Source organism: Syngnathus leptorhynchus, chromosome 3 (genome assembly GCF_054491065.1).
Source record: "Syngnathus leptorhynchus isolate UIUO chromosome 3, UIUO_Slep, whole genome shotgun sequence".
Lineage (NCBI taxonomy): Eukaryota > Metazoa > Chordata > Actinopteri > Syngnathiformes > Syngnathidae > Syngnathus > Syngnathus leptorhynchus.
In genome coordinates this window covers 1339320-1359495 of record NC_141197.1, presented here as the reverse complement: position 1 = coordinate 1359495, position 20176 = coordinate 1339320, and the positions used below count along the sequence as shown (strand labels likewise).

Here is a 20176-nt window from a genome sequence, read left to right as displayed (position 1 = left end):
TTGTTTACACAAAACTACATTTTTAAGGAAGCGCCATGTGTTCTCGCTGTGAGCCTCCAATGCAATACAAACCCAGTTCCTTCCTCAAGATCAGCTCATTTACTTGTAATTTCCTGTTTTTAAACTGTGCAAATACTCTTGTGAATTGCTGCTGCACATTATGCAACACCAGAGCAACACACACACACACATTATATATATATATATATATATATATATATATATATATATATATATATATATATATATATATATATATATATATATATATATATATATATATATATATATATATATATATATATATACACACACACACACACACACACACACACACACACACACACATATACACACGCACGACACTACTACACTACACTTGACACACGCACACACAAAACAAAACAAAAATTGTATTTTGTGATAGGATCTGCCCTTGGTGACAGAGCGGTTCCGAAAATGGATGGATGGATTTATGGATGGATAGTTTTTGAGCAAATAATTTTGTAACTAATTGTTCAACCTAAAACACACATTAAGTCTGGTAATAATCCCGCTAATATTTGTTCAGTTATCACACTCGCACTGGATGAATGAGCACGTCCTTCCCAAAGCCATATTTCTAATTTGATTAAGCGGTGAGTGAAGTATACTATTACTATGTCCATCGTGGATTACATTGACAGAGAGCTAGGTGTCCAAAAAAAACCCCCAAAGAAAACATTTCAAATATTAAAGTAAAATAGGACAGTAAAAGAGAAGTATTGTAGATTAATGTTGTTGAGCCCTAGCAGAATAGTCGCACATTTAGATACACAGGCTCCCCTGTCAAGGCAAGAATGGCGTCATTTGAGATTTTTGGCTGGTTGCACAACTTGAGAAGGCTGAGAGTTTCACTCCTGGCTTGGATGACAACCTGGAGAAAGTCATTGTGTTTGAACCTGGTGATGCAACTTGCCAGTCTGCTGAAACTGCTGTCTCAGTTACCCCCCACACCACCACCAGTCGTCCCCTTCTCCCCATTTTCATCTGACTAGCAGGTCTACCTGACTCCAACCCTCAGGGCCACTTAGGTTTCTGTTTTTACAGCTTTTCAAATTTGTATCCAGCTGGTATTTACGCTCTGGTGGCCTCAGCAGCCGATGGAAATCGCTGAAATACTGCGGACTCATTATTTTTGTGAGCAATGTCACAGCATGCCTCTTACAAAGGCAAACATCTTCTACTTGTACTTTTCTTAATCAGGATGTACACTACCCACCATAAAACCCTTTAGTTACAATCATAAAAGATCCAAACTATGTAACTGGCTGCTTCCTTCCCCAAGTGAAATGAAGATAGTTGAGAGTGAACAGGAAAGAATGAGGCTCTACGAAAGAAGTCAAAATTTGTGGCATTCCAAGTTTAAATGAAGATTTTGTCCATGTTATTTTAAAATTAGCTCACTGGTTTGGGTTTAGGATGTTGTCTTGTAATAGGGAGTTGTTAAAGATCAAATTAATGTCCATAACGACAATCACAGAGAATAGACAAAAGAAATAATCGCTACTTTTTTGTTAATCGTCTAAGCTTTTTTTTTAATGAAATATATTGGCTGGTATGTTGTCAGTTCACATACTTTCATTGTTTGTATATAGGCCACACTGCTTTCTAAACAATGGAACCGCTGAGCCCATTTGGGGGCCTCCTGCAATAAACAAAAGAATAGCACTTCACAGCCATAACTCATCTTGCCAGGCTGGTCTGTTAATAAGGCCCCATAATGTTTAAAAAATGATTAACTTAAATATCAATTAACCTTTAAGCCCTTTGTGTGCACAGTTAGTGAATAAGGATGCTTGTGCGGATGTGAAGTCAACAAGGTCACTCCAGGTGTCATGTGGATGTAAATTGTGCTGTAGGACAGAGGATGCATTTCCACACCCGTGGGCGGAGGTAGCGCTGATCTCTTCCTGGAGAGACAGTGGTCAGTTGCAGGGCTCTTCCTATGAGACTGACCTGTGACCTCAGCAAAACTCCAGTTTCCTACTGCAGCACAGAAGGAAGATATGATCATTCCTTTCCATTGTATTCATTTTCTGGACCCACTTTGATGTCATGTGGAAGAATATTAGGATTGTTTTGGCTTTTGAGTTTCCTTGCAATTGTCATTTGTGTAAACCTCTCTACAAATTGATGCCAAAGTTGCTAATTTGACAACTCGGAGTACCGATATGCCCAACTCCTCATGTTGACGATAGAGATGCAAGTGTGGTGTAATTTATTATCCTTTGTGTGTGTTGACAGAGACCTGTTATTAATTAGACACTAGGGAACTGTTCTAAATTGAGGAAGAAATTGTACAGCTATTATGAATATGGAGTCCTGTATTTTAAATCGCTCCGGAGTATGTCGCACCAGCCATAAAATGCACAATAAAGAAAAAAAAACATATGTAAGTGGCACTGGAGTACAAGTCGCATTTTTGGGGGAACTTTATTTGACAAAATACAACATCGAGTACAGACATGAATAGGCAACAACAGGCTAAACGATACGGTATGCTAACGTTACATAAACACAAACGAGGAACTGAGAATGTGCCTGATGTAACACATTAACAGTTATTCAAATAACTATAACATAAATAACAAGTTTATCAAACCATCCATGTCACTACAAATCATTAAATACATCGAAATCTTCGTCCTCTGTGTAAACAAAGCCGCTGCTGACTCCGGAAGTACATGCGGCACTGACATCAGACTCTTCAGTTGCGGTTCCAATTATTCCACAGGCCTATATAATTATATATAAACTATACATACAAATACCTGTAAATAATAAATACGTTTATCGAACCATCCGTGTCACTTATTAAATCCATCGAAATCTTTGTCTTATGTGTCACATATAAACAACTCTGCTGACTCCGGAAATCAGTGCATGGATTCAGACTCGTCAGTTGCAGTTCCAATTCTAGAGGCCTAGAGCGCCCTCATGCCGTTTAGTCTGAAAATGTGAAGTGATATATACTACTAGTAAGTAAGTAAGTAAGTAAGTAAGTAATGTGTTAATGATCAAGTAATAATGTGTTAATAATTTCCCATATAAGTCACTCCTGAATTTAAGTCACACCCCCGGCCAAAATAAGAAAAAAACTGACTTAGAGTTCAGAAAATACAGTACTATACATGCACCTTCAGTAGTCTAGACACGATATTCCAATAAATTCACCCTTTTTTTTGCCACTTGCTATCGACTGAAAATGACATCACAGTGCATAAGTGCGCAGGTAACGACCATCATAGCACACCCATTTTCAAGTTTTGGTCATGTGACATTTGCAAGCTGAGCCCTTAGGCACTGTGATGCCATTTTCCGTTTACTCCAAGTGGCAGTACGATACAAAATGGAAGTCCCCAGAAATGGATGAAAAGAGTGGATTTTTCTGCTTAATTCATATTCCACAGACACAGTATTCATCACAATAATGTGTTTAGAATATTGGGGGCACATAGAACATAAAAAAATACATTTTTATGACTTGACTAGACATACCAAAACACCATTAGTCCCAGATCTGTCAAACACTGTGGGCTAAATGCTAAATAAATGGCATGCTAACTCAGTAAAAGAGAAAAGAGAGACATTTAACAGTACCAAAATAGTGTTCTTGTTGAGACACTGGCAACAGATGTTTTAGACTCTTCAAAAGTTTGAACTACTGTTTTGTGTACTATTCCTTGCATGTTACTAATTAAAACTTCAAATGAATTTTGGCTACTTTCCACTTTTGTTGAAAAAAGATCTCAATTATAGCTGCTGACTTCCAGATTTAGAGGTGGGTGTGTCTGTGTTTGTGTGAGGCTGGAAAGGGTGTGTCGCCTGATAAAGGAGCCATTAGTCTTCATGGGGCCTTTCACTGCTCCAGTGCATAGTGAAAGGGGGAGTTTGTTCCTGTCTGGCAGGCCTCGCCTTGGCACTACGGGACAGCCACCCCAACTTCAATAGAAAGCCTGTGTCCCAACATCCTTAGATAGAAGTTGTTTCAGCTGAGAGGGCGCTGGCTGCAAAGCATCCAAGTATCTCAAATGATTTAAAGTGTAAGAGAACAACATTTTAGGATTGTTACTCGACTCAAATAGAGTAAGTCACCAAGGAACGTACACATAGCTCCGGTTTCGTAAATAGGTAAGCGTGAAGTGTCGATGTGATTATAAAAAGGTTCCAACCATGACGTTGCTTGACAAAGACCTCAGTTGTGGAAGAGTGGGAGTGTTTTCTTAGCAGCATGAAAACAGTGAGACTGCATGTGCCTATTTCTAAAAGGCCAAGTGTGACCTCACTCTGTCTGCGCTCACTCTGAGTTTCCTTGCCAGCCAAGATAATCTCAAGGCTTTCCTAATCAGATCTGATACAAGAAGGTCTTAATGTAAATAATTTAAATTGAGCATCGGTGACAGGAGTAATGTACGAAAGTCTAAATGTGAATTTTACCTTGGCTAAGAAGTTTGGAATCTTGTTTTTTTGTGTGATTAGAGGACTTTCCTGTGACCAATTTGAATGTCCTTTATTCCTTGCCAATAATCTTATTTTAACGGTACAACATAGTTTCTTCCTTGCCGCTAATCTTATTTTGACGGTACAACATTGTATCGTATCTGTCTCCTGACAGGCTTAACACAACCCTTTCATGTGCAGCCGACAAAGCAAGCAATGCTAATTTGTCTTGATCACCAAAACTAGACATGGTGTAATGCTTTGGATGGCCAAGTCGTCTCATTATTTTGTTCAATAAGTATTTCCTGAAATAATTCTTCAGATTTATTTCGACGGTCGGGTTTTTTTGCCCTTCTTTTAGAGCACTTATAGTTTTGTATTTAGTTCGAGAAACCTTTCTTGACCTCTTGGCTAAAATGAGTCTCCTGAGTGTGGTTAACAAAGATATGCCATGACCATCGTTCTTCTCCATTGTTCTCGTTTGTCATAACTGGCTTGTTCCGGAAGATCTATTCAATGTAGCACATTTTTTGCAGTTCTCTGCGCTAAAAGGCAAACCAAAGACTAAAAAAGTGAAGCAAGTAAAGCTGAGCTAAGCAGAACCTGTTTAAGACAGGCATTTGACATCCGCCATGTCTTCCACTTCAACACAGAGTTGCAAAAAATGACTGTATCGATAATTCCTTAAGCTTTCAACTTTGTCATTGAAACGCTTGATTACAGTTTCTCAAGTGTTAGTATAGTGTGGGAAAAGTAATTAGTGCCTTTTAACTCACTGCAAGCTTGTCTAAAAAAAAAAAAAAAAAGACATTGAATCAGCAATTTGTGCTGAATGTCACTTCAACGCTCCAAAGGACCAAGGTGAACTGCTGAGTCACCAATACAAATTTTCTTAATCTGTTTTAGTCATAGACCAACATAACACCATTTACATGTTTCAGCTTGTTTACGTAACTACTTGATTTCATCACACTCATTTGAATGGAACGATATGTTGCCACGCCAAACAAACCTGTCAAAGCAGGTGACTTGTGAACCCAGAGATTCTTCATGTTCAAATAAAAAATATGCCAATACAATTATATGTTAAAGCTTCTTTTAAAAGTACTGCAATCCACATAAGTTACATGCAAACACATTAATAGAAATATTTACAAGCGTATTCTCTTAAGCTAAAATGCATTTCTTCTGCTTAAAGGAAGTACATTTAGCTACACTACCCGTTTGTTCAACAGTTACCAGGCGCTGAAGACATGAGTTTGTGGAATTCAGTCACACCACAGGAGGATCCATGTAGCAGAGCTCAGCAGGTCTCCCTGATGGCTAAGGCCTAACACGGGGCAAGAATGTAGTTTCACATTATGACCTAAAAGAAATGAAATGTGACATATGAGGAATGCTGGGAACTCTATTTGAGAGGCTAAACCGGACTGGGTTATTTGTGTTAAAATGAAGGCGTTTTTGGAATGGAATGAGCTATGAATTTCAATAAAAAGGCATCTCGGCTTCAACGGAGAATGTAACGATCTTTGTGGAACTTGTGTTTTTTTTCTTCTGGCTAAACATGTCATTGAATCATTTGTGATAAAAATAATTAAGTCAAACAGACACTCTAAAAGAAATGACTGACGTGGATCTAATGTTGAACTTGCAGATGGATGGAGGCCTGTTTGGATGAAGAGTTACCTCCAACCACTGAGCTGGAGGAGGGTCTGCGGAATGGAGTTTATCTGGCCAAACTTGGCAACTTCTTTGCCCCACGCACCGTCTCCCTTAAGAAGATCTATGATCGTGAGCAGACTCGTTATAAGGTGATGGCAACTTTTGTATTTCAGCAAATTTGGTATTCATATGTTCACCCTGACCCTAACCAGTTTTACATGCAGAAAATAATCGACTGGCAGACGATTCAAAACACCTTTATTTACATTTTTCTACACAAGCAAACTCAAATGTGCTTCACACAAATGAAAGAACATCATTCAAAAGCATTTACAAAACAAAGGCTTTCAAGACATTGAAAACCAAAGTAAAGGAATAAAAGTAACTTCCTAAAATTACTAACAGAACGTACAGTGCAAGCGAACATGATTTTAAAAATGCTTTGAAATACTTTAATCGTTTGTATGGAAAAAGAGCATGGTTTTAAACCTGGATGTAAAAGCATTCACACTTGGGGCTGACTTCACTTCTGTTGGCAACTTGTTCCATTGGTGTGTTGTGTGCTGCAGAACAGCTAAATTATGCTACCATGTTTGCTGTGAGGTCAGCGGCTCCTCTAATTGACCAAAGAGGCTTGTGTTCCAACACCATTTCTTGACTGTATTCAGGACCCAAACCGTGATTTATAGACCAGTAGCATGAGCTGCAGTGTTCTGAATGAGCTGCAGCAGTTTGATGCTCTTTGGAAGGAGCCCAGTCAGAAGACCAAAACACAAACGCCAAAAGAAATGTTGGTTCGACAAGTCATTCATTTCTTTTGGACAGTGACACAACACTTTAATATAACTGGTGTCATTTAGGATACATATAGCAATATATCAGCTGCGTAGTTCTGAAGAATTTGACTTAATATAGGGACCACTATGATATTTTGTACAGTGAATATTCAAGTTACAAACTTAATTGGTCCACTAAGTCCGTTTGTAACCTAAACTGTTTCAATAAATAACATACACACTGAATAGGTTACCAAATATTGTTCCTGTTATCAAGGGTATGATACATCAAAGTTTGTTCATCACGCTGAAACATTTCCAGAGAGTATGGCAATGCAGCATAAATAATTCATCATCAAGATGCTGAATGCTGTATGCAGAAAAGTGATTAAAGCCATGAGTCATGTAATGATGCTGAACTTTTGCTCTTACTCCTATGAATGAACATGCAAGTATTGTTGAACCTGCCCTAATTGTTCTTGAAGGTTTTTATGACCTTTTGCCTACAAACCTCCTCTGACCAAATTTGGTCAATTTCATATTTATTCCACAAATTGCTTCTATTGAGCAGTCCCCACCTGCATGTGTTGATTTGACAACATATTGATTGAAATAAACTGTTGAAAATGCCTTTGACAATGCCGTTTCTGATTATCATTATAATCCCAACTCTTTTCTTTTCCCCTCCGTCTCTCACAGGCTACAGGGCTCCATTTCAGACACACTGATAATGTCATCCAGTGGCTCAATGCCATGTCTGAGAAAGGCCTTCCAAAGGTGAGCATGGCAATATATTTCTGTGTTACCTATACAAATTCCACCTCAAATTATGCAACAGATATTTAGTTGACTGAATGAAAAACACGTTTTTTTGCTGTACCACCATTAGCATCTTAGCAGTGCATCCTGGACTGAACTAATTGCCATGCAATAGCAGGACAAATTTCTAATGACTAAATAATAATAATAATATAGCCTAGCACCTTTTTACTAGCATGAACTACTTAGTACCAAAGAAAACCGAACAGAAGACAAACACACTTAAAGATGTGAAAATCTCTCAGAATGTTTCTTTTTTTAATGTCTTGTATTGAGCTGAATAATGTGGTCCAGAGAAGTTGTGCCATTGCGGAGGTACCCATGAAGTTTGGTAGTTAAGCTTTTTATGCTTGTACAATTATGCATTGGATTGCAGCCTCCAAAAATACATTGGTCCTTCACACTTCGATGAGCAGAGATTTGGTCAAATGTCATATTCTGAAGAACAATTAAAACTATTAGTAATATTTTGATAACTAGTATCGCATATCAGCGCACTCCTTGGCATTCCCGTCTCACAGTGCAGATGTCGTAGGTTTGATTCCGGACTTTGACCTTCCTGTGTGGAGTTGTTGTTCTCATGCCTGCGTGGGGTTCCTCCCTTTTTCCCAAAACATGCATGGTAGGCCGATTGAGCACTCCAAATTTTCTGTAGATGTGATTGTGAGTGTGGATGGATGTTTGTTTGTCCGTGTGCCCTGCGATTGGTCTGGCGGCCAGATCAGGATGTGCCCCACCAACTTCCCAAACACACCGCTAGGATAGGCTCCAGCACACCCATGTCCATCGTGAGAATAAAGTGGTTCTGAAAATGGATGCATGGTATCACATATAGCTATTGACACTTAGATGGTTTTAAGCTTTGGTAACTGTTCCTTTGTGACCAGTAGCAGTACCCCTTCTGTTGAAGTACACTTGAGCAATACACCAAATGGTCTATTATTCTCATTTTTAATTTCAATTGTTCTGTAACATGCTCATCAAATGACTCTGAACATATTAAAATCTGCCTCCTGCATGATGTTGACGTGCTTTTATAATTTTACTACAGCATGGATTGTTTTTGTTGTTTCAGATCTTCTACCCTGAGACAACAGACATATATGACAGAAAGAACATGCCACGTTGCATTTACTGCATACATGCACTAAGGTACTCAGTTTCTGAATGCAGTTGCTATTTCAAGTTCATGTCTGATCGATCAGTTAGGCAGTGGGGCACAAGCATTCGGAATAGGGCCTAAAATGAACAAATGAGTTAAATATGATACACATTCTATTACTGGTAATACAAAACACACACGACAAGCACAAATGTCCTCAACTTAATTATTTAAATGCATTGCGCCATGCAATGCATTCTGGTAACTGAAAAGGACATTTTTTTAAAAAAATTTTTTTACACAGGATGTGATACCCATTTAAATGCATTGGAGAAGTAAAATTGTATTTTATGCAATACATACTTTTTAAATTAAGACAGAAAAACACCCGTTCACAATCACACCTAATTAACTATATGCAATAAACTATAAATGAATCGGCTAATTATTCGGTAATCAGTGTTTCTTTTCTCTACCAAAAGATTTGCATTGGCCCAAAAAAAAAAAAATTGCGAATCCGCCATATTTATGACTTGGATTTTCGTTTGGCAACACCCATTACCTTGTTTGGTTTGTCCTGCCTCAACGGATGTGATGTTGAGATGGAAAAAAAAAGTCATAGAAAACTGAGAAATCTGAACAGAGTAAAAAATAGCGATCATAAAAGTATCTCCTCAGCACCTATATTACACTTTTCTACACTCCTGGATGGATTTTAAAAGCAAAAAAAAGTCAATTTTCCATGACATGTGTCCTTTAAAATTTAAATTGCGATCTAACATGCAATTATTGCATACTAGTCTTCATGCTCAGTAATAAATATTGTCTCATTATTAAGTGTGTCAAAGAGTTTGTACAACCAATGCATGAAACAATTACGTTATCGCTACCACATGAGTAATATAGATCAGATCACAAAACCATGTTGCCATAGTAAGGAGATGGCGGCTGTTCTCCATGTTTTTGTAATACAAAAAATGAAAAGATACTAAGTCCTGTAGACACTATTTTAACCTTTCATCCTTCTTTTACAGCCTGTACCTGTTTAAGCTGGGCCTTGCGCCGCAGATCCAGGATCTCTATGGGAAAGTAGACTTCACCGGTAAGACTGTGAACCTGCAAACAAGCCTCCTTTTGTCTGTGATTCTGTGAACTTAGCCACATTGACAAAGTTAACATGCATATGTTGAATGTATCTGCACACTGTGCTTGAGACCAAAAGTGCAAGGTTAGGGTTGAATGTTTTCCAGCCAACTGTAGTGTGCAGGAGCTTCTGGATATGTGAAAATCATTAGTAATTGTGAGTGCTTTTTCCTGTGTGTGGACTTACTGCTTTGCTCCGTCCCAAAGCCAGAGGCAGAATGCCACATATAAGCCAGAGACAGTCTGTCTTCTAAGTCTCCCAGCTCCCTAGCAGGGCCCATGTGCTTTTGCCTCCCTCTTTTCCCTACCGTCATGGTCTCTTACTTCTGCTGTGTCTACTCTTTCCCAGAGGAGGAGATCAACAACATGAAGAGTGAGCTGGAAAAGTATGGGATCCAGATGCCCGCCTTCAGCAAGATTGGTGGAATCCTGGCCAATGAGCTCTCAGTAGATGAAGCTGCATGTGAGAGTTGCTCAGATGTCAGGGGGGGGGGGGGTGTTCCCCATTAACCCCATGAATGCCATTATCGCCTCAGTTTACTTATGTATTGAAAGAAGATATTTCCTACCCTCATTTGTGGCCTGATCTGATTTAATCCTATTGTTTTTTTAACATTCATTGACTGCCTTTCTATGACAACAAAATACATAAGCAGGATATTTGCTGTAATATACTTCAGTTATTGCATTCCTAAGGGTCATTAGTTTTATTGTGTGCCCGGAGGAAAGCCATTAAAGACAGCAATAGTGATGTGAATGCGATGACAGTGCAGAAAGAATTGTGCAGTGTTGTTTTTTTTTTGTTTTTAGAGGCCATATTGAAAAAGAGAGTACTGATCAATAATATTTGTTATTTATATTTATGATCTTTAATAAACCAAATTAGATGAAAGCCCTTTTCTGATTCATGCGAGCCACTTTCTTACCAGGCGTCCCTTTTTGCCCTCAGTACATGCTGCTGTGATCGCCATCAACGAGGCTATCGACCAGGGTGTCCCAGAGGGCACAATGGCCGCCATGCAAAACCCCAATGCCATGCTGGTCAGCCTGGACCGCAACTCTGCCCGCCAGTATCATCAAACATTATACCAGGCCAAAGGGGAGAAGGTGGCCAGTTCGCGCAAACGGGTAAGATGTGTGTGGTTAATGATGTGCAGATGTTTCACTTGGCTTGATATGAATGGTGACCTGAAGCTCTTTTTTCCCGAGAGAATAAAAAGTGATTGAGGATAAACATATAGTTGAATGTCAAGTAGCCTGAGGCAACACACAAAGCATCTTGACAACATGAAATGTAACATTTATTGTCTTGCGTGCAACCCATGATGACCTCTTTTAAATTTTTGTCTCTAACTGCAGAAATTAATGTGAGGTGCATAATGTTTCAGGGAAAAAAGGTTCATTTGACCAATTCTGAAGGGCGTACATCGAACCAAAGAAGTGCATGCAAGTCAATGATTAATATGATAAATGCTCTACCACTTTGACTTTGTTTTTGCCCATAAACTGTTTGTTTATATTCTTTTGTCATAACAGCAAATCCGAGCCATATTTAAGGTTATACAAATATAGTACTGGAGTTTAATTACATGTATTCAGACACACTGAATGTTTGTTTCTGGTCAAACAGCAAATGGAAAATATTGATGCTGAGAGAGATATCTACGATGAGCTTCTCACCCAGGCTGAAATCCAGGGCAATGTTAACAAAGTTAATGGTGAGTAATTAGTCTGGACTCAACAAGTTCCTTGTTGTGAAAGTTCTGTACAACAAGTTCTGTTGTCAAATGTGAATGTCTTTTTTTTTCCTCTCTCTCCCAATAGTGAATAATGCCTTAAGTGCTGCTGAACAGGCTTTGTTGAGTGGGGATGAGAACAAGTTATATGAGGCATTAATGGGCATGGGCATTCAGAACCTGCTGGCCCATAACAAACCCTGGTACCTGAAACAACTCCTGGCTGACAGAGAGAACAAAGAACTAGTAGGATGCATGTTGTGACGATTGAAATTCTTTGTCTTTTTTTTACTAATGTAATCTCATAGACATCTTTCACATTAGGCATCTCCAGGCCAAGCGCTGACTAAGGATGAGCTGCAGGCCAGTGTGGACGGGGCGAATGACTTAGCAGAAAGCTACATAAAGAGTATGTGCACCCATCAAACAAACGAACGAACGAGCGAGCGAGCGAACGCACACACGCACATACACGCTTTTCCTTAGACAATATTATTGGAATTCTTCCGCATTGTATCAGATGTTCTGGTAAAAGCAGTATTAGTGTGTTCACACGCGTACATGATTTCCATCCTATAGTTCCTTCCCGTCATCGTCTGCATTTCAATTGGTCCTGCACCGCAGCTTCGATGAAAACAACACCATTAGATGTACTCTAAAAGGCTGTTTATTTGGATGCAATGTTATTGATTTGGTGTTGCAACCTAGAGTGCTGATGCTCCGTATTAGCTCATTAAATTATTTAAGGCCATCTTAAAGCAGAATTTATTTGTATTACTCCTGAAAGTGCTCATTTTATCAAGTGATCTTTTATTTACATGTGAACTGAGAAAATATTGACTTGTTTTACGCAAATAGATTTATAACGCCTTACTTTTTTAATTGGGTGTAGTGTTAAAGGCAGTGGAGCGCATCAACTTTGCCATTAGGGAAGGTGTACCAGAGAATACTGTAGAGGAGCTGATGAACCCTGACGCTCAGCTTCCTGAAGTCTATCCCAGTGCTGCAAATCTTTACCAGCGAGAGCTGGCCAGCTTGCAACAGCAAAGCCCAGAGGTACCCACAACAAAACACACACAATTACACAGAGCAAAACCATGACAGTAATCACTAGCCTTTCACCTGAGTTGAATTAGGGTTGGCCATTTCAGTAATCCCTCGCCACTTGGCGCGTCATCTATTGCGGCCTCGGTGTATCGTGGGTTTTCATGAAAACAAATATTGCTGATATATTCGGTGCATCGCAGCTTTGTGCGCCGTCGGGGCTTTGTCTGCCCATATGACTTTACGGCACACTATTGGCCGGTAGAGGAGACGAGTCTAATGGGAACATGTTGATCTGTATCCTTGCTGCTAATTCTTTTAGAACTGCAAGAGCAGTTAATTCATAATCCACAAATTAAACATGAATCAAAACACTGTGTTTTGACAAGTTGGGCTGTACAGAACATATTATTGCAACGGAAAATTTGGTGTTCACTTCCCGTTTAAACTCAATTCCAGGCACTGCTACTGTACACAAATCAGCATACATACGTAAATTCCAGGTTTACCAAACTAATATTTGGCTGTATTTTATTACGGTGCTTGTATACTTGTTTCCCTTGTATGTCACTCATATTTAACTAACCTGTGGCCCCAATGTGGGCGACATCTAAAAAATGGATTGATGGCTCCAGAAAAACTAGAAAAATGTTCACCACCTTGCAAACCAAGTTCAGTGCTGAGAATCAGTTGAAGTGTAAAAACCCTCGATAACTTTCCAGCTGTGCCTTCCTGCCAACAGCACCAATCAAGACGACGATATTCTACTCCCATTACATTATTGGTGCTTGCAGTCGCGGGTGGTGCATTTCAGATGAAGGCTTTTCTTTACTTAGCCCGCCTACGCCTCCTTGACAAATATTCTTCAATAGGGAAAGTTTTATTAGTAACCTGGCTGTGTACTTGTTGAACATGAAATCTGATTGGGTCGCATTGGTTTAAAAAAAAAAAAAAAAAAAAAAAAAAAAGACAAGCCATTTTAACTATGCTTATTTGGTATTGGTCAGCAATCTTGATTCTGGCTGCCCTGGGAAGTTTACATTGATATGGTAACACATACAGTAGAAAGTGATATCTGGACAAAAAAATGCAAATGACTGGAAATTGTGCAGCCAATACAAGCTATGAAATGAATACAAAACACAGAACTAAAGTAATACAATTTCTTGTCATTTGTAAACTCATGTCTGTGCTTTTGAGAGTGTTCAGAATAGCAGAGAAGGCTTTGAAACGCTTCAGTGCGCCACTTGGTGCTTGAAAGGTTAAAAATGTTTGATTTTTTTAAATTTTTTATTTGAGTTTACATTTTCCAAGCTTTAGAAATAAATAAATACATTTTTCTTTTAAGCTTTGATCTTCATCTTGGGAAAGATACATGAATAGCGTGGACAATTTTGGGTATCTATTCCGCAGAACTCTCTATCGCATCCAGAGCTGCTCGTTGCAGTTGAGATGTTGTCATCAGTGGTGTTGATAAATGAGGCCATTGACGTTGGTGACCGGTCCATGCTCTGGAGACAACTGTCTAGCTCCATCACAGGGCTTAGTAATGTGGAGCCTGAATATGCACAGAGGTGAGTACAGGCACACAGACAGATCAGTAAGATTGTCAGATGGGTTTACACAATGTAATATTGTGCCTGTTGTACTAATTGTGCCTTAGGTACATGGATGAGTTGATTCGTCTTAAGGCAGCAACTAGGGAGGAGGGCTGTGATTATCTCACCTGGAATGACATACAAGCTTGTATTGATCAGGTCAACATGTCCGTACAGGAGGAGCATGAACGTAAGACACGGACACATATTGGCACAAATAGTTGAAATAATCAACCTAGAGATATCATCAAAGCTACCCAACACTTGACCATTAATAGCTCCGATATCTTCTTCAATTTACATAACTGCAGCATTTGCACAAAACATTGTTCCCTGTCATTAATTTACAGTTTCTGTGTTTTGTAGGAATTGCAGCCATCGGATTGATCAATGAGGCCTTGGATGAAGGGGATCCTTTGAAGACCCTGGCCATGTTGCAGAACCCATCAGCCAAGCTCACCGACGTAGACCCGTCTGTTGCTCAGCACTACCACGACAAACTTCTCGAGGCCCGCAGGGAAAAAGCGCATGTAAGATCTACCTCAATATTACTCAAAGAGGTTAAGCAATATTTCCATGAAGGTAGTGTTGAAACAAACACAAACGTGAAAAAAATGATTGCACATAATGCAGCACTTTTTGAAAACAATGAATCAACAAAGGTCTACTCTAACCAGAGATGATGCACGCAGTAAATATGCACTGCTGGAAAATAATTCAACAAAATAGATGCGTACTACCGTGAATGTTTGATCACAAGGCTTACAGACATATGACACTTACAGACGGCTTGGTTTGACTCAGGCCTATGAGCAGCACATGATTCATGCAGTCGGATGATGTCATGCTGGGATCATCTCTGCCTCTCACTTCCTGTCACTTCCTTAATACTTGTTTTCTTTACATGCCTTTCCTTGGTTTTATTTGCGCAAACTTTAATCAAAGACGAAACACTGTTGATCCCAGTCAAGGAAACCAGACTGACTGACTCATTGTCCTTTGTTTCGCATGTGCACACCATATTTGGTTTGGTGCTCTGCCATAGAAAATAAATTGTTAACCAAAGTAATGCTAAATTTGTTTTTCTCCCCTCAAGAGCTGTTTAATACGCTTCATATTTCCAATTTTGACTGTATTTCTCAAAGACTATTTCTAGGGACATTTGCCATGAATCCATTTCTGCAAGTTTTGCAGAATTTGCGGTTCAAAAGATGAATAACTAAATGTTCTCAAGGCCCCCAAAAATATGAAGTTACTTACCAGGGCTAAATCTGAGGATGCAGTCTACTTATCCCCAAATATCAACAGCAGCGTTCACTCAAACCCTTAAATACATACAGTATTATGTGAACTCATGACAAAGAAAACAAAGTGATTGAAGGAGAGCTATTTTCATATCTTTTGACAGGAAATAACAAGCTCCAAAACCTTACTTCCATAAAGGGACAGAAAGTTTGCCGCTACAGTTGATTGGCTCCACCCATGAGCACAGGCGACTTGTTCTTTGTCAGCCAGTGTGAGGTGATATGTTTTAAACAAGAGAATGTGGTTAGTTAGAAAAGTGCAATATTGGATCTCTGAGGCCTGCTGGGGCATGGCTCTGTTTAGACTTAAAAATCAAAGCTACAGTGGAGGTGTGGTCAGGCTGAAAGTGATTTTAGGTCAGAGGAGATGAAACAACATGTGGTTCTTGCTGGTTCATCATTACCTTTGCAGTATTAGAACTGCGAGATAGACAGAAGGTGTCACGAGCCTGGAAAAACAGCAGGAAGTTCTGCAGACTCGCTCGGTTCGATACAGTCTGCAGTCTTTCTGAAAATCGACGGACTTATTCTGCTTATGTAGACTTGTAATTTAAAATTAAAACAAAAATCAGCTTGTAGTTTCTAAGGAAGCATGTGTGAAGATGAGTTCTTATTTTACTGGCCTTCCAGCTTTCACTTCCGCTTTAGTTGCATGACATGTTAATATGTGACAAGCTGTGCCACAGTTATCGCGCCGGTTGCCTCAGTGCTCAGGCACCACACCCTTACTGGGATGCCTCCTGCAGTCGTTATTCACCGTCTGCAAATACGATCTACAACACCTACTGCCAGTAACACTAATCGGGGTTAAATAAACCTGACAAGATAGTTTGGGAGACCAGCTGCATGTTGCTACAGATGTTTGGAGCTCTGCCTGCCCCTTTGGACTTAAGATCAAGTATCAGTTTGACTCACCCGCCCCTTCTCCAAATGCGCACACCTCTTCTCTTCTCTGCCCTGCAGCACAATAAGAAGGGCAGGGCTGGAACCACATGAGGTGGATGTTAGACACAGGGCAACAGTAGTGCCTCGTATAGAGAAGGAGTGCGCCATCTGGATACACAAAAGGGTTACTACAGTGTATTATGTAGCTTATTGATTGGTATGACTCGCCACATTAAGTGTTAGATCTACTTTTTGCATCTGTTTCAAGATTCTTTGGTTGATTTTGGAGACATGCCTAATATTGTGCAGAGTGAATAAGCATTTGTGGCCTAATGTTTTGACATTTTTGTTTTAAATACATCTAGGCCTCTATTTTACACTGACTTTGGGGTCCAGAATTTGGAAATCGCGTTAACCCTGAAAGCGCATTATTAGAAAGTCTTGGAAGGGGGAAAAATTCAGAGCCATGTATACAAGTGTATCGGGAAATTGCGTATGAAGATTCACGTGTTTGCATTTGGGGAATAACATCATTGTTCCGGGTGAAAATTAGTACGATATAATCCACCATGTAGTTTTTGTTGTGTCGTTAGCCTGCCTCGGCTGACTGCCGGTGGGTTTGTTCCATTGTGCTAATATTAGTACACCCTTTTTTGTTGACGGGAGTGAGGAACACGGAGAAAAAGCACAACACACCGTGAGGTAGTCAAAAGTAGAAATTGCCTCTTGTCTGTTCACACTGCAATTTCTACAATATGGTCCATTTAAAATACAATGAAAAAGATTGGGGTCCATGTCCAAACCGCGTTAGGCAGAAAGTTGCGTAGAATCAAAGCGCGTAAAGTCGAGACTTAGCTATATAGGTCATATTTATTATACACTAAAAAAACATTTTAAAAGTATTTTTTTTTTTTTTTTTAATCGGAATTAAAATAAGATCAACGTTGGCACTCCATGTTCTACAGTTTGCTTGGGCATCCTTAGGTGTGTTGTAATTTCAAAAATGTGTAAAGAGGCTTAATGATAACAAAAATTAAACTCATTACAATAACAGCGACATCTTGGAGCACCCCCCCCCCCCCCCTCAAAAAAAGTAGTTTAGTGCTATGGGCGTTCATCCATTAAAATAATATGTTTCGATATACTGTGTTTAAAGTGCAATGATTGATTTAATTTTGTAAGATTGGATACACTCTCATCTATTTGATCCAAATTGTTCATTGTTCCACTCCTAGTTAGTACATACGCACGCTCAGCATGTTTTTCATTGTGCATCCAGGAAACGCAAGATCCTTCTGCTGTGCTTTGGCTGGATGAGATCCAAGATGCTATTCTCAAGGCTAACCAGGACACAAAGGACGCCTTGTTGTGTAAGCGCACACTTTTGTTCATGCAGCATACAATTGGGGGATTAGAAAGTTTGTGACCTTGTGCTCACTTGCTTTTTTTAATGCTTTTTTATGTCAACAGTCTCCCAGTCTGTTCACGCCATAAATGAGGCAGTGGACACTGGAGATGCCGCTCAGACCGTCACAGCGCTGCGTAATCCTGGAGCAGGACTCTATGGAGTCACTTCTGAATGTGCGCAGACCTACCAAGAGGACTTGGCCAAAGTAAAGGAAGTGGAGAAGAAAGATGGTAAGGACAGAACAGAATTACACTGATTACACGTTAGTCACAAATTAAAGCGCTTTTGGGTATTGACAACGTGTTTTTTAGTTGATTCACACCCACGTTATTCAGTACTTTTGTTGTTCATGCCCAGCAGTCATCAAATTGAAGTGAAATGTGTACAAGCACTTTACACTAGCTTAACGCTATATAGACATGTCCATCATGGGAAGCATGTCTATCTACTCTTTCGGGAAGACAACTTTCATACACCCGTGGGAATTTGGTCCGTTTCATCCCATTAGGCAGTTCAACTGGACGGCTGATTGTGTAATATTGGTCAAATTTTTCTTGCCAAATTAATTTAGATTTGTGCTCTGAAGAAGCATTTCCCTATCTGTTTTCACAAAGTCTAAATGACCTGAATGAAGAACTAATGGTTAAGGATTAACGTCTCAATATTTAGTTGTACTAAATTCATTTGGTCTTCACTTATAGATTAGTTGACGAGTTCTTTTATCACAGACAAATGATTTAGGTTATTTTATTTACCTGAATGACTCATCCGCTGATAAAGACGCATCGCACTTACACTAGTGACACTACGATGAAGGCGGACGTACACATCGAAACATGTCAGGTAAAAAAAAAAACCCCTAAATCATTTGTCTGTGATAAAAGAATTAGTCAAGTAGTCTCAATATTTTGCCGGACATATTAGAGGTATCCTCACGGGTAATGAAAGTTGTAAAGAAAGAAAAAAAGAGACCATCTACCTGAAGCGGTGTGATTATGTGATTACAAATTTCTTAAATCGAAGTCATTATTGACATCCTGATCCACCGAAGAGGATATAGCAGATTGTCCAATCAAGCATTTTTGAGATTATCCAATCGTGTATCCAAGATAAAACACAAAACAACATTCATTTTATCCCTGGTTGAATGTTTACCTTTGCTTTCAATTTTTTCACCATATGCAGGTGATAACGGCAGTGAGTGGGTACAACACTGGGTGAAAGGTGGACACAACTACTACTACAACCTAAATACAAAAGAGGGCACCTGGGTGGAACCAGCGGGTTTCCTCCAAAACAACACACAGCTCAACAAGGAGGACATTCAGGTATGATGTACCTGTGCAGTGAGTGTAGCATAATCCTTGCTGTTTTAACTTTTTTTTTGTTTGTTTTGCTCCCCGCAGTCCGTAGTTTCAGGGGTAACAACAGCTTACAATCGAGAGCAGTTGTGGTTGGCGAACGAGGCTCTCATTACTAAGCTGCAAGCTCGTTGCCGTGGCTACCTGGTGAGGAAGGGCCAAAAAAAGAGGATGGACTTCCTAAAATCACAAGAGCCAGCTGTTACACAAATACAGGTGAACTAGGGGGGTTGTTTAATGTGCATACTGAGAGACAGCCCCAAGATACAACTTTACAAAAAACATTACCTTTGGTATTTCGTGACTGAAAACACAATAAAAAGCTGTGCTCTGTGCTTCGCGGCGGATTTTCGACACAATAGAGAAAAACATATCACTGTGTATTGCAATATCAATATTGCACAACTTGCTAAGAATATTTTTGAGTCCTAATATATTTAGCTCTCTTTAATCATTTCCCTCCAGGCTCACTGGAAAGGCTACAAACAGAGGAAGGATTTCAAGGACCGTAAAAAGTATTTAGAAGACCACAGTGATGATGCTGTAAAGGTGAAATACAGTCTTATGGCAATCATGTCAATGCAATCAGAAGCAATACGAGACTTGCCACTTCAGCATAAATGATTACTCTTCTTCTCTTCCAGATTCAATCAATGGTTCGAATGCATCAAGCTCGTAAAAAGTACCAGGATCGTCTACAGTACTTTAAGGATCATGTAAGTATTACCTATACGTGTGTTGTGTGCGTGTGTGTGTGTGTGTGTGTGTGTGTGTGTGTGTGTGTGTGGGTGGAGAGAATCAGTGTTTTGTATTGTGATAGCTTACATGCAAAGGAAGGTTTTGTTGAATATATAAT

The 20176-nt window shown here is 39.5% G+C and overlaps 1 protein-coding gene across 1 annotated transcript in view; it reads left to right on the top strand.

Annotated features, from left to right (window-relative positions):
* Positions 1-20176, top strand: part of iqgap1 (IQ motif containing GTPase activating protein 1) — a 34107-nt gene that overhangs the window by 5823 nt on the left and 8108 nt on the right. Inside the window, exons 3-21 of the mRNA XM_085907945.1 lie at positions 6137-6293; positions 7620-7697; positions 8815-8891; positions 9876-9943; positions 10334-10447; positions 10934-11112; positions 11615-11702; positions 11809-11966; positions 12045-12129; positions 12613-12776; positions 14178-14338; positions 14428-14552; positions 14729-14892; positions 17831-17921; positions 18022-18189; positions 19145-19287; positions 19366-19536; positions 19786-19869; positions 19965-20036. Coding sequence (XP_085764071.1) covers positions 6137-6293; positions 7620-7697; positions 8815-8891; positions 9876-9943; positions 10334-10447; positions 10934-11112; positions 11615-11702; positions 11809-11966; positions 12045-12129; positions 12613-12776; positions 14178-14338; positions 14428-14552; positions 14729-14892; positions 17831-17921; positions 18022-18189; positions 19145-19287; positions 19366-19536; positions 19786-19869; positions 19965-20036 — 2347 coding nt within the window. The remainder of the gene's footprint in view (positions 1-6136; positions 6294-7619; positions 7698-8814; positions 8892-9875; positions 9944-10333; positions 10448-10933; positions 11113-11614; positions 11703-11808; positions 11967-12044; positions 12130-12612; positions 12777-14177; positions 14339-14427; positions 14553-14728; positions 14893-17830; positions 17922-18021; positions 18190-19144; positions 19288-19365; positions 19537-19785; positions 19870-19964; positions 20037-20176) is intronic.